We start from the raw sequence: 14,742 nt of genomic DNA on the forward strand, positions 1-14,742 counted from the left end.
TATTTAACCTGTGTTAACCTTTCAATGCACTGGCATTGTTCTCCCAAGGTGCCCAGGGTTTGGATGGTTTGCTTCATCCATGTTCAAGGGCAAAAAGTACATACAAGGTTTTTCCCGACCAGTGACGACAAACAAACCTTTGTATCACTAAATTGTTCATTATAGTGTTTGATTTTGCTCCTTTAAAAATGCCAAAAAAAAGTACACTTGTTTTTTGTCCCCATGCATGACAATCCACTTCAGGCTGGTTTCCAATGGGCTATTCCAATTGAAATCCACACTACCTCTGTGGAAGATTTTGGAAATATCTTCCCCAGGGGGAGTATGTTTTTCAAATGTAATTGGTCAGAGTTAATCTATTTGAGACCCATACTCCCCTGTATTATGGCTTTACCTATATCTTCTACAACTGGAGGATTTCACTTGGAAGTTACCCAATTGTCTATTCTATTCAAAATTTAAACTCCCTCTGTGGGAGACTTTGGCTAAATCTTCCACAGGGGTAGTGTGGATTTTAAATGGAATAGCCCAATATTTGCACTAATAAGGTGGTTTCTCTCCGGACAAAAGTAACAAAAGAAAATGCTACTTACCCCAAACAAGGTCTCCAAAACACAAAATTATTAAGATACAAACCTCCAATTATAAGCATTGATGGGTATATTCCAAAGGTTAGATATTCCAAGTGATAAAAATCCAATGGAAACGGACAATATTTCCATATATGGCACAAAAGACACATAAAGGTGGCTGCTGAAACCAGCCTATATAATGAGGAATAAGCCACAGAAGAGCTACACTAGAAAAGAACGGAGCAACTTTGTCGTAAGTTCTTAAGGTTTTTTCTAGGGCTAATTTGCATGTGGAAGTAAACAGCCAATATATAACAAATTCACTTGCTTGTTTATTCTGAAATAATGTTCTGAATTTATTTTAAAAACAAAAAGCAAAAGTTCAACTGGCTTAGATATGTTGCTCTGGTCTTGTCATGGTGGCTCAATCTTGACCTCCTTCTTTCCCTTACATTGTACATAATATCTGTCCATCCCTCCATGGTTATGCATTGAAACACAGTTAACATGGCAAATAACATATTGTCAAAGTTGGTGATGCCATAGTTTGGACCAGGCCAGTATTCACCGCATATGGCAGCATTTTCCGCTGATCCATCCCAGCATTGTCTGCCGTTGCTATCTGATTCTCCACACACATCGGGTTCATTATCCGAAAACTCATTAGCTGGATAAAAAGGGGAAAATAATAAAATGGCATAATTAATATTCTATTATTTGAAACCAAAGGTGATACAAAAGGATAACATTTTGACCTTTTAGTGTCTGTAAATAACAGGCCAAAAAAGCATAAAAATCAGTGTAAATATGCTGAATATGGGCTGAAAATGTGTCAATTTTGGCAAAAAAACGAAATCAGCTGAAAAGAGGAACTCTCAAACCCCTGAAATAATTCGATCCCATTCAAGGTTGGTGTTTTCCGATTGTAACACCTTGTGTTGTCTACCTCACATTGTGGTCCATCACCCATACATTATTATTTCAAGTTTATCAGTTCAAATGGTTCCATTTGTTTACATTTTGTTTAGAAGAAAAAACTTCCGGAGTGTTGTACTGGCATCACCAAACTACCACATTTATGTTCATACCACTTTAACGAAACATATTTGAGGCCTAAAATTACACTGTGGTAATATTACACTGTGGGCCTTCAATTTTGTGACTAATTTTGCATTTTTCTCAAAAAATAACTGCACACTGGTAACGTTATGTATATTATAGGGGCAAGGAATCTAATTACTTCACTGAAATTTCTGTGATTCAAGACAAGTGGTTCATTATGTATGTTACGAAATGAGGTACATTCTAGCGGTACCTCTTTTCTTATCATAAATAATGTACCGCTTGTCTTCAGTCACTGAAATTCCAATGTAGTAACTGGATTCCTTGCCCCTATAATATACATCACTTTTGTTACCAGTGTGGTATTATTTTTTGAGAAAAATGCAAAAATAGTCACAAATTTATCAAGGGGTGTAGTACCACCTTAAAGGCTTTATTTTTTAAAAGTAACTATGATGGTATACTCACATTTCGGGGATGTTATATTGTCCCTATCAATTGTATAAAAGCATGTTTTGTGGAATAGTCCCTGGAAGAACTCCATGCCAGTAATGGCAAAAATAATAATGACGAACAAAATGAGTAAACCTATCTGCATAAGGGGGGCCATGGCACGTATAATAGACTTCAATACAACTTGAAGACCTGTAAAGTAATGAGAACAACAAACATTTCAGTAAGCCAACAACAAGAAGAACTGCTCTACGATCAGACACACTTACCAAGCAGGGTCAGTGTCCAGTGGCATGCGCAAGGGGGGGGGGGGGTAGATGATCCCCCACTTTTGCTGGAAAGTAGAGGGAAATGCACCCAGTTGTGGAAAAATCATGGGATTACCAATTATGTTGAGCAAGCGAGTCGAAAATTTGTGAGCAGTTGGGTAATAAAGACCTGTGCCCCCCCCCCCCCACTCTTGTGAACCTGCGGATGTCACTGTCGGTCTGAATTTTTTTTCTGGAAGATGTTAAAAGACCCTAAAAATCACATAAGGCTTGAAAAATCCGAACAGTTTTTGCAAACATATTTTGAAAATTTCCTGAATTTTTTTTCAAAACATTTTAGTCAAAATCACTTTAGCTAAATAACAGCTGGAGAACTGCACCGCCCAGTTTCCTGGCACAGGGCAGTCAACTTTTTAGAATTGCTTGGTGTGATATTATTGTCTAAAACTATAAATCACTTGCACGCGGGGGGTGTCTGAAAGGGGATGCACCCATCAGCCGTGGAAACATTTCCAAAATGAGAGTCCAAATGAAGCCATTTAGTGCACCATTTTTTACACTATTATTGGTTATTTTCCGACCATTATCAAATAATGATGTATATTTCAAATTAACGTGTTTGACTTCCAGGTCGCACAAATTTAGGCATAACAATTAAGTGCTTATGCAGTATTGAAAGGTATCCGAGGCAAGAAATCTAAATGTAAAAATATGGCCACAAAGGACAGTCTGAGGAGGGAGATGTTGCCTGCACAGGTACACCCCCATCAAGGTACCTCACTGGTACACACAGACTACCTATACATACCAATGCTGCACAGGAACCACCAGCAAGTGGTTCTGCACAGTACCAGCCAAGTACCTTGGTGACGGTGTACATATGCAGGCAGCCCCAATAAGAACACACACAGGGAATAATTAAGGGGAAGAATATATATTAATATTAAACATCAAAAGTTAGTGAAACAAAAACACTTGGATCTCAATCATTCTCAGCTACCTTATGGCACAGTTCTTTATCTCAATATTCTTATACAATCATTAAATGACCTTTGAAAGCACTGGGCACTAAAACTTGTACTCCACAACTTGAGGTCAAATGTTATACCATGATGTGTTTAATGGAGGCAATTGAACTAAACCATCAGTAGGTGAGGCTATTTTGGTCCATAGTGAGAACCCAGAACTTACTTGGGATACCAGAAACTAATTTAAGGGGTCGTAGCACTCTTACAGCTCTCAGAGTTCGGAGATCAAAAGCTGAATCTGCACTTTCTGCGGCTCCTTCTTGCTCATCAACATTTTCTCCAAAATATGTGATAGTTCTGTATTTACAAACACACATAGGGAGGGATAAATACAAATACAGTGTTAAACATTAAATGTTAAATAAACAGGCATCCACAATATTACAGGAAATATCACAATCTATACTTTCTTCTGCATATAATTGGCTAGAATGATTCGGTTCTTGTTGCTGTTTGCGTCGATAAAGTCCCAATTTACGCTTGCATAAATTCACATAAGTGTGCCCAGTCATGCAACTGTCACTAACCACATGCACTCCCCTTCTAATCATTCCATATCATTCCACGATGTTTATGAGTCTTTGCCAAATTAGGTGATTCCATTTAAGATCCACACTACCCCCTACAGAGGGAGTATGAATTTCAAATGGAATGAACACATTAGGTGGCTCCATTTCAATTTCATACACCCCCTGAGAAAGATTCAACCTGAATCTTCCAAAGAGGGAGGGTGAGTTTCAAATAGAGTTGGTTAATGTGCTAATTCCATTTGTAATTCATACTCCCCCTGTGTAAGATATTTCTAAAAACTTCCATAGGGGTAGTGTGGATTTAAAATGGAATGCCATTATAAGCCGAACAAAGTAATCAATTTAATACAACTTTGTATTTGTTATTACAAAGATATAAACCAATTCACATAATGTTTTAAAAACTGGCTATTATAAAAATAACATCCCATAGATTTTCCTAATATTAAATACATTTTTTCTGGACCTATTTTGGAATTCTACTTCCATAATGTATACGGTAATAAATAATTAACAAATAGCAAACATATTCACATAGGCCCAATCTGTAATCAATAAATTAATTAAATGATAATAAAATGAACAAAAAATTTAAATTTAAAACAATAAATTAAAAAATTAACAATATAAAAATACTTCAAAATCAATCAATCAATAAACAAACAAATTAATTAATATATAAACAATTGCAGGACATAATTGCATGTGAATTTAAATGAGAACAAAGCAGGTGCAAAAGAGTATTAATAACAATAGCGACAATTTACTAACAAACAAAATGTAAAACAGTCAAACCAGGGTAAACTAATGCATATAGGTGATTAGGTGGATCAAAGGTTGAATTTATAAAAGGCCCTCGTGATATAAAATATGTGTTAATTGTTTGTTACATTTTGAACTTGTAAACAAGTAAACAATCAACACATGTTATGATGACACTTATATTACAAGGCCAAACTTAGTTTTTGGTTTCTTTTTAATGTGCAATTTAAATAAAAAGAAACCATGACTCAAGCATGACATATTAACAATACCATTGTCACAAATGTATTCGTCAATTGTTAAAGTTGTTTGTTTGAAGAAACATCTTCACTCTTAGTCATCAACACAACAACATGGGCAGGAAAAACCTCCTATAGTGTGTCTTTGGCCCCTGAACATGTTTAAAGCAAAACCACCTATGCAACCTATTTGCAGTTTTGTTTTAAACATGTTCAAGGGCCAAAGACACATAGGAGGTATTTCCTGCCCATGGACGTTTCTTACTCAGAAAACTTGTTAGTATTGTTTCAGCTCACCTTCAAAACCAGATACCAATTTAAGGGGTCTTATAACTCTAAAGGCCCTTACTGCTGGTTGATCAGCCCCAGGGAAAAACAATGACAATGATCTGTCAGAGGGGTACGGACGAACATGCAAAATGTGCCCAATGGCAAGTATGGATGTGCGTGCAAAAAGGTAGCAAAAGCAGAGCAAAGCAAATTTACTATTATAATAAAGCATTAAACATGCATGGTACATGAATACAGATGAAAAGATGATGATTAACTATCAGCATTCTGTCTTTAATTTGCAAAGAGATTTACATTGGTTGCATGGTACATAAAATTGAACAAACACAAACGACACATACAGAGAAACGGAACGATACAAAGAAATACAAATGAGCTTGTTGATCCTATTCCATTTCCATGTATCATTATCAAACAATTTCTGCAAGACTACTTTATGTACTTCAAAATTATTTTGAGTATTTTATAAAAAGAAAAATGATATTACTGATTGTGAACAACCTTGTCCCAGCACATCCCATTTATTTTTATAAAGTTTTGTGTTCTCATGGGGGTTCCGGGGGGTCACTCGAATATGAAAGTGCTACCTGTGGCTGTGCTTGTTATCAGTGTGCCAATTAAGTGGTAATCCGGGCATTACACCCAGATTTGCTGCCGGATGACCAGAAATTCACTGCAGGTTACCCGTTGGACTCCCATACTTTTTTTTTAATTGTTTATTTTTTTGGGTTTGTAGCTCGTTATAAGTTGTGTACATGTCATACTTTGTTAATGATTTCAAAATGCATTGAATTTGTATCCATTTTGAAATCATTAACAGAGTATACCATGAACACATATTATAACTTTGCATATTAAAAACACAAAAAACTTGGTTTTTTTAGCATTTAGCTCTAGGTCCAGGGTCACTCCAAAACCAATTTTTAAAAAACCCTAAAATTCTAAATTTTAAATATACATTGTATAAACAGTTGACCAAAAATTTTGGTGGATGACCAGCAGGGTCTTAGCTAGATATATTATTGAGGGTTGCCCGTCATTTGAATAAAATTGCCTGTCGTAATTTGACCTTTAAAACATTTAGCAGACATCTATAGACCATTGGGGGTTCAAAGAGTTCAAATATGTGCTGATATGGCCTTGTTCTACAAATTGGGTCTACTAAAAAGGTCAATTAGCTTCTCAACACATACAATTTATAATATAGCATGTCAAAGGCATTAATTTTGCCCGTCCCAGGAGCAAACTAAAATGACGGCCAGACGGGTGGCTAGCTAAGACCCTGATGACCAGATTTCATGACCTGGTCATCAGATGACTGTTAATGCACAATCTCCTTGAGGGTATGTGCATGCCATGGGAAATGAAACTTGTTATAGCTCGTCTTTAAAGCAGGTGAATTCACACTGGAAGATTTGAATGGCAGAATCACAAGTTATGACTATGGCTTCCAAGATTCATCAAATAAGCCATGCTGTTTTACAGCTCATGATATAAGAAGTACCAGAGGATAATGATGAGTGGCAAGTAATTGTGCTGCTGCTCCAATGCATGGCTATTGTTTTTTCACCGTGTGTTTCTGAGGTATGGTCATTCACCGGATGACCCGATTTTTTTCTTAATTCACACTGCTTGTTATCAATCCTCAGAACAGACTGCATTTAAATGATCATAGGAAAAATCGTGATGTATCATGGGAAAATTGACATCCTAAATCCAGCACGTAACACAATATTTTTACCCCTAAATGCTATTACATACCATGTTGAACAAAAGACTGAAAACATTTTAAAGTATTTTTTGAAGCTTGTGAAAATTTAAAATTATGTTACTACGAATCGATACTCAATAATACTTAATAATGTTTTGACTGTGCACAATCTTTTAGAATGAATAAAATGCTTTGTGACCCTTTTTATATGACAAACTAAAAAATGCATTGTCATGTTCCTATGTATAGAGCCGAATAATGGACCCCTTATGTTGACGCTTTTCCCATGTATACTCCACAAAATCCGACATTTCTCTGCCATTTTCATTAATGAATAGCCTACAATTGCACACTTTATTGTTATCAATCCTCAGAACAGACTGCATTTAAATGATGATAGCAAATTTGCCACCCTATAAAATGGCGTTTTTGTCAATATTGAATGTATACCCTAATGGCGTTACGTATTACCACAACATTTTTACCCCTAAATGGCGTATTTACTTTCTCATACCATGTTGATACAAAAGACTATTTTCAAAACATTTTAAAGTATGTCTAGGATTTGAAGCTTGTGAAGATTTAAAAATTATTATCACTACGGTACCGTAATTTTAAGTGCTACTTCACACAATCCTTTTAGAATGAATAAAATGCTTTGTGACCCTTATGAAGATCCATGCATGCATGTGTCAATAGAGCGAAAAGGACCCCTTATGTTGACGCGGATCCTGTATGCTCCACAAAATCCACTCTGCCATTTTCATTAATGAGCATAGGCCTACAATAGCACCTTTATATTTGAGTGACTCCTCCCAGGGTTGAATTTGATTTTTCTTGATACACCTATGAACAAAATCAACGTATAGGTTCATTTTTTTTGCCCGAGAAGTACTCTTTGAATTTGCTCACTGATAGCTTCACATTTGAGGCTAGTAGAGTCCATTGCTATCAAAATCTAGTACTACTCGATGAAGCATGACACAGAAAGCAATGGAACTTCGGAAGTAAACACAGCTGATCATGGTTTGTTATTAACGGGTGATCATATCAAAAAAAATTCAACGCTGATCGGCAAAAAACGATAGCCATCGAATGTGTAACTAACTGTATAATATTGTGTGAAATTCGATGCTAGAGTTCTCGAATAAGTTCATAGGTCTCGACTTACGATCACGGAAGTTTACATCATGCCCGACATCATGTACGGTACATGGATGGATTATTATTGGATACTACCAGCATAAACGGATATGCGGCAGGTAAGCTTAAACATTTTTTCACTTTTATCCATCGCCTGATCATCCTGTCCGACAATGTGCCATCAGAATAGTTGTATAATATAAACATGATAAAAGCTGACATCGTGGTCATTGAAACAACAGCTTTCAAGTTCAAAATATGAACTTTAACACATACACTAAATTCGATTTGCGTTGTTTTCATTGTTTTCATGGGGGCCGCCATTTCAACCGGAAGTGGTAATGGATCATTCTACTTTACAACAAGGGGAGATTTGAATAAGGAGCAGTCGGGAGGGGGGTTTCATAAACATTAGTTAGTGCATTTCTGTCAATTTCATGCTTGCTTTTTAATGCTTTATTGCCTAAAATTAACATTTTTTGGGGGGTCCAATGATTTTGCATATACACTGGCGTATCAGGGTCAGTTGTTTGTGGCAAATTTGTCAATTTTATACTATGGGGTTAAGGGGTTGAAATTTTCATTGGGTTGGTTTTAAGGGAGTTGAAATGTTCTTTCGGGGGTTTAATTAGCAAAACAACTCATTGGAGGACCCCCCCCCCAAAAAAAAGAGCCTGATCACATTGCCCAAATCTATATACGCTACCAGTATTAAGCCGAAATTCTATTCAAAAATGTCGCCAGTGTGGGGTGTGTGTGTATGGTGCCATAATATTTGCATTTACCACAACAGATGCTAAATGAACATTAATATATTTTGTAAATTATATTCCTCTTATTCTGTCATAATATTTGCATGCGCAATGCTATTAAATAGGCATTTTGTAAACAAACAGAGATATTGTGGATTAATAGTTGGCTATAAATCATTGACAAGCATGGAATGCAATAAAGTAAATTGTTAACATAATTGATAATAATTAATTGACTTATCATCATCATTTTAACTGCGTCATGCATGCATAGGTAAATCTGAGTAGTCGACTCCATCCAGTCGTCATACAGATGTTCAAATATATATATATATATATATATTGATGCAGGCTAAAGTGCTATGTAATACAATTGTCATCATTATCATCATCATCATCATCATCATCATCATCGTCATCGCGTCATCGTCAAATCGTCATCGTCATAATCATCGTATCATCATTATCAATATCACAGCGACAATTTAGTGCTGTTTTTTTTTGCTAATTTAGTATTCTCAAAGAGTGGTTGTGGCGTATCGTGGATCATCCTATGGGGACACCGACCATGATAGGGGAGGGGTACAGGGCGTGACAGGGGGACAAGCCATTTTCGGCAATTTTATTATGAGATTTTCTGAATTTTCAAATCGATTGAAGGGGTACGTGCAACTTTGCGACTGAGTATAGCCTATGCCTACAGCTTTACTTAGGATTGTATACTTTTAAACAAAAATTGTAATTCGTCTTAAAATCGAAATATAAGACTCCATAGTATACCTTGACCTTTGGAAATCAATCAATGATTACTGGGCCACCATAAATGTCTATACCACTCGCTTCATTATGCGGTAATTATTACGACAAAGCATGTTCACAGTGTGATCTCAGGTGGAAATAACAGTGTAGCTATTGTAATTGAACATTATGTCTTCCTTGTTCATGTTATTTAAGCATGCGTTATTTTATTTTGTATTTTGCGTCGTCGTTTCCCAATTAAGTTATTGAATCCATAGTATCGTAGGGCCCTAATCGTTGTTATTGTAACCCTGGATTGTTTATTATAGCTTTAACCTATTCAACATCTTCATACAAACAAAACTAAGACAACTGACTTCATACAATCAAAACAAAGACAAATAAACAGACAAATAAACATGTAAAATTTACAGCATGACACATAAATGTAACGGACGATACGCGTAGGGGTGCGTTGGCGATATAGTATCAGGTTATAGTGAAAGCAATGCATAAAGTAACAAGAAACTTATATCGTGGAATAATAATAATAGTAATAGTAATAATAATAATAATAATAATAATAATAATAATAATAATAATAATAATAATAATAATAATAATAATAATAACACTAATAATAATAATAATAATAACACTAATAATAATAACACTAATAATAATAATAACACTAATAATAATAATAATAATAATAACACTAATAATAATAATAATAATAACACTACTACTACTACTAATAATAATAATAATAATAAATAAATAAACACATTTAGTGTACCAAGTCACTTTGTTTATCAAAATGGTCTCAATTTAAATAAAGATTCACAATATAGGATGCTTGTTTCCCAAGGTTACACGGGAAATAAGCAAAATACCGGAGCAGTACAAAAACTTTGTACAGGGATGTGTCACGCAGACTTTCGGATGCTGACTTTCTCTATACCTACTTTCTGTCACCCATCAGTGTACCTATTTTTCACAAAAACACCCAAAATGCACCCAAATTTGCCCTAATTGGGCACTTTTATGGGCACTTTTATCCAAATGCGCCTAATTTGGCACATTGGTCCCCACTGAAATCCACCATCGATATACCGAAATCGCTGAAAAGGTACCCTAAAACGGTGGCACATCCCCGTGTACCTTCAGCCAGGAAGACCCCCCCGCCAGCGAAGTGGTTACATAACTCCGTGGTAACTGGATCACGCACCTTTTGCAATGGGGAGTACATGTCATAGACTTTGTGTTGCGATCATTTCGATCGTGGTGCAGAACTCAAAAGCGTGATAACACTTCGCTGGCGAATTGAACCTGAGTACTTACCCTGTGACTACGACTACGAAATCCATCATGTTCCATCCGTTTCGTAGATACGACCCAGGGTGCAGTATAAACCCTTGTGCTATGACTTTCACAATAAATTCAAAAACAAATATAACTAGAAAGTAGACTTCTGTTTTCTCCTGTAGAAATAAAAAGAAGATAAAAAAGATGATGAGAGGGTCTGCTTTTATATAATACATATGCACAACAATACACAATTAACTGATGAAAATCATCATCATCATCATCATCATCATCATCATCATCATCATCACCATCATCACCATCATCATCATCATCATCATCATCACCACCACCACCACCACCACCACCACCATCACCACCATCACCATCACCATCACCATCACCATCATCATCATCATCATCAATATCATCAATAGCAGCAGTGCAGCACCATCAGTGCCTATATAATATTGATGGTCATGTTTCCCCATGGTGAGCCGGGAACTGGAAAATCTTCTTTTCTACCATCAGTATATTTCATAATGATCGTTATCATTTTCAGAATTAGTCGTTGTCTTTTATCTTTAATCTTTAATCTTTATCTTTTATCCTTATTTTTATCTTGATCTTGATCTTGATCTTTATTATCATTATCAGCAGCAGCAGCAGCAGCAGAGTTGTTCAAGTTGCGCACGATGGTGCACCATATTGTGCATTTTCCGGGTTAACCGGGAATTGGAAAACCCATATTGCTATCGAACATTGTATTATACAACATACCCAGTATCGAATTATCGCGTCATTTTGTTTTTGTTGTTGATTTGCTTGTTTATCATTTTTTAAACTTATAAACGATGAATACTTTCCAGAGTCATACATAAATTTTATAGCGTTTCTGACCAAAACTTGCTCTTGTCGAAATTGAACAAAGACAGTGACAGCCACGTGCCTCAATATGTTTTAATTTATATAATTTATCGCAATCAATGTGTTAATATAATCTTAGGTAATAATTATACCCCCATATACAGTGTCTACTAAAAGGACTAGTTATCCCACCATATTGGGTTTCTCCGCCATGTGGAAATGCCATTTCCTTCATTCATATACATGTATATATTGCAATAAACATTATAGACAACGTGGAAGAAATAGTTAGATGCTAAAACAATGAATTATGTTCTCTATTTTAAAAGCATCGTCAGTTATTCACTAATATATATTTAAAAAAACCACACAAATATCATATTTCTGCATATTTGGAAGAGGCATATAGGTGCGCTAACATAACCTGCGAATGCATATACATGTCAAAAGCGATCTAATACTGACACAAATTTGAGGCGGACGCTAGCATTATCATGCACTTTAAGCCTATCTAATATTTTTCACGACTGCTTTCTTCTTTACCCCTTTTTGTCTAATTGGCGTTTAGAAAACCCCTAATGGACATTTTATAAATTCATCTTTCACATAGTTCTAACTATTTGTAAAACTTTCGAAGGAATAATGATAGCACTTTTTAACCGTCTTTTGACTGCAGATTCAAAATTTGTGAAAATGTTTGAAAATTAAACAAAAAACTTAAAATCGTACATTTTCATGACCATATTTGGAATCAGTATGAAAAATGCATTAAAATGGGTACAAACAAGCTCAATATTGGTTCAGCGGTTCTTGAGATAGCTCTTAATATTTTGAGAAAATATCTCAAAACTTTTTATGTTGAAGCCTATCATATAATAATGACAATACGTTAAGCCTTAATGTTGTCTACGTTTAAATTATCATGTTGATTATTGTCATATACCACAAATAATGCGTAGGGCCTAATACTCAACGTTCAATTTCACTGATTAAGTATCTAAAGATACATAATTATATAATGAATTCTATAATCCACTTATTACGTAAATTCTTCCATAATAATATTCATCATTAAATACAATCGGTCAAAACCAGATATTTTTAATCCTTTTACATAGGAAATTTATTTTGTTTCGTCTTGTGGCGATTTCCTTTGCGTTGATTCTAATGACGCGAATGACCCAATAAGTCGGTAGGTTTAAGCCGCTAATACCATGAATACCCGACCTATCTAAACAGCACCCGGTTGACCGTGAGCTAATTGCAGCCACTCATCGCTTCATAGAAAGGTTCATAGCCGATCCGACTACGCCGGTCTCAAGTACTTTTGGAGTTCTACCAAGTACATTGGAGTTCTACCAATCTTAAGAGTCATTCCCGATGGCCGTTGATATATAAACAAAGAGTAAACATTGAGAGGTGGCCTATGAAGTCGATGTCTTTCCGGAAGGATGCCTCTCTGACATCACTAGTGTCATGTTTGCTGCCAGCTCTTCTATATAAGCTCATCCAGATCTCTAATTTAAAGTTATCAAAATAAACTAGAAAATGTTTTTGCAAGCAGCAAGCGATGAACGTATGGAACATTTATCTAACAGGACCATAGGGCAAACCTTATCTGCTCTTTCTGTTCTGTCGTAAGAACCTGTGGGTTGGTGCAACCTATATAGCATTTGTATATAGGTATGAGTTAAGGATGCTTTTTATAAAATTAGATAGCACTTTGAAAAATTATGATATAGCTATCTTCAGTAAATTACTCTACAGCTGTCTTCAGCAGCGTGTACTTTGACTAAAGTGATTACTATATATTTGAACAAATTGAAAAATGCATTACCTGTCTATTGTCCGGTAATAGCTCTTGAGAAAATATCTATTATGTTGAAGCCTATCATATAATAATGTTTAAGCCGCTAATACCATGAATACGCGACTACAACTGTCTTCAGTAGATAGCACTTTGAGTAAATTACTATGCCGCTGTCTTCAGTAGATAGCACTTTGAGTAAATTACTATACAGCTGTCTTCAGTAGATAGCACTGTGAATAAATTACTATACAGCTGTCTTCAGTAGATAGCACTTTGAGTAAATTACTCTGCCGCTGTCTTCAGTAGATAGCACTTTGAGTAAATTACTATACAGCTGTCTTCAGTAGATAGCACTGTGAATAAATTACTATACATCTGTCTTCAGTAGATAGCACTTTGAGTATATTATTCTACAGCTGTCTTCAGTAGATAGCATTTTGAGTAAATTATTCTTAGCACTGAGTAAATTACTATGCAGCTGTCTTCAGTACATAGCACTTTGAGTAAATTAATCTACTGCTGTCTTCAGTAGATATCAATTTGAGTGAATTAATCTACAGCTGTCTTCAGTCTTTGTATAAATTACTATATAGCTGTCTTCAGTAGATAGCACTCTGAGTATATTATTCCACAGCGGTCTTTTGTAGATAGCATTTTGAATAAATTATTCTTAGCACTGAGCAAATTACTATACAACTGTCTTCAGTAGATAGCACTATGAGTAAATTAATCTACAGCTGTCTCCATATAGATAGCACTTTGACTGAATTATTCTATAGCTGTCTTCAGTAGAAAGTACTTTGAGTAAATTATTCTACAGCTGTTATCAGTAAATAACACTTTGAGTATTTTATTTTACAGCTGTCTTCAATAGACAGCACTTTTAGTAGGCCTGGATCATTCTATAGCTGCCTTCAGTAGATAGTCCATTGAGTAAATACTCTACAGCTGCCTTCCTTCAAAAGATGAGTAAATTACTATACAGCTGATATCACTTTGAGTAAATTATTCTACAGCTATCTTCAGTAGATAGCACTGTTATACATCTATCGTTAGTAGATAGCACTTTGAGTAAATTATTCTACAGCTGTCTTCAGTAGATAACACTTTGAGTAAATTACTCTGTCGCTGTCTTCATTAGATAATACTTAAATTACTCTGCCGCTGTCTTCATTAGATAGCACTTTGAGTAAATTACTATACAGCT

The 14,742-nt window shown here is 35.4% G+C and overlaps 1 protein-coding gene across 29 annotated transcripts in view; it reads right to left on the reverse strand.

Moving 5' to 3' along the window:
* The window catches only part of LOC140136902 (voltage-dependent calcium channel type A subunit alpha-1-like), a 471,089-nt gene that overhangs the window by 144,994 nt on the left and 311,353 nt on the right, over positions 1-14,742 (reverse strand). For all 29 annotated transcript variants that reach the window (XM_072158531.1, XM_072158544.1, XM_072158537.1 and 26 more), the window contains 4 exons: positions 10,895-11,034; positions 3,548-3,681; positions 2,103-2,279; positions 1,025-1,239 (listed from right to left, as the gene is read on the reverse strand). In XM_072158531.1, the coding sequence (XP_072014632.1) occupies positions 1,025-1,239; positions 2,103-2,279; positions 3,548-3,681; positions 10,895-11,034 (666 nt within the window). The remainder of the gene's footprint in view (positions 1-1,024; positions 1,240-2,102; positions 2,280-3,547; positions 3,682-10,894; positions 11,035-14,742) is intronic.

This window comes from Amphiura filiformis, chromosome 17 (assembly GCF_039555335.1).
Source record: "Amphiura filiformis chromosome 17, Afil_fr2py, whole genome shotgun sequence".
Classification (NCBI taxonomy): Eukaryota; Metazoa; Echinodermata; class Ophiuroidea; order Amphilepidida; family Amphiuridae; genus Amphiura; species Amphiura filiformis.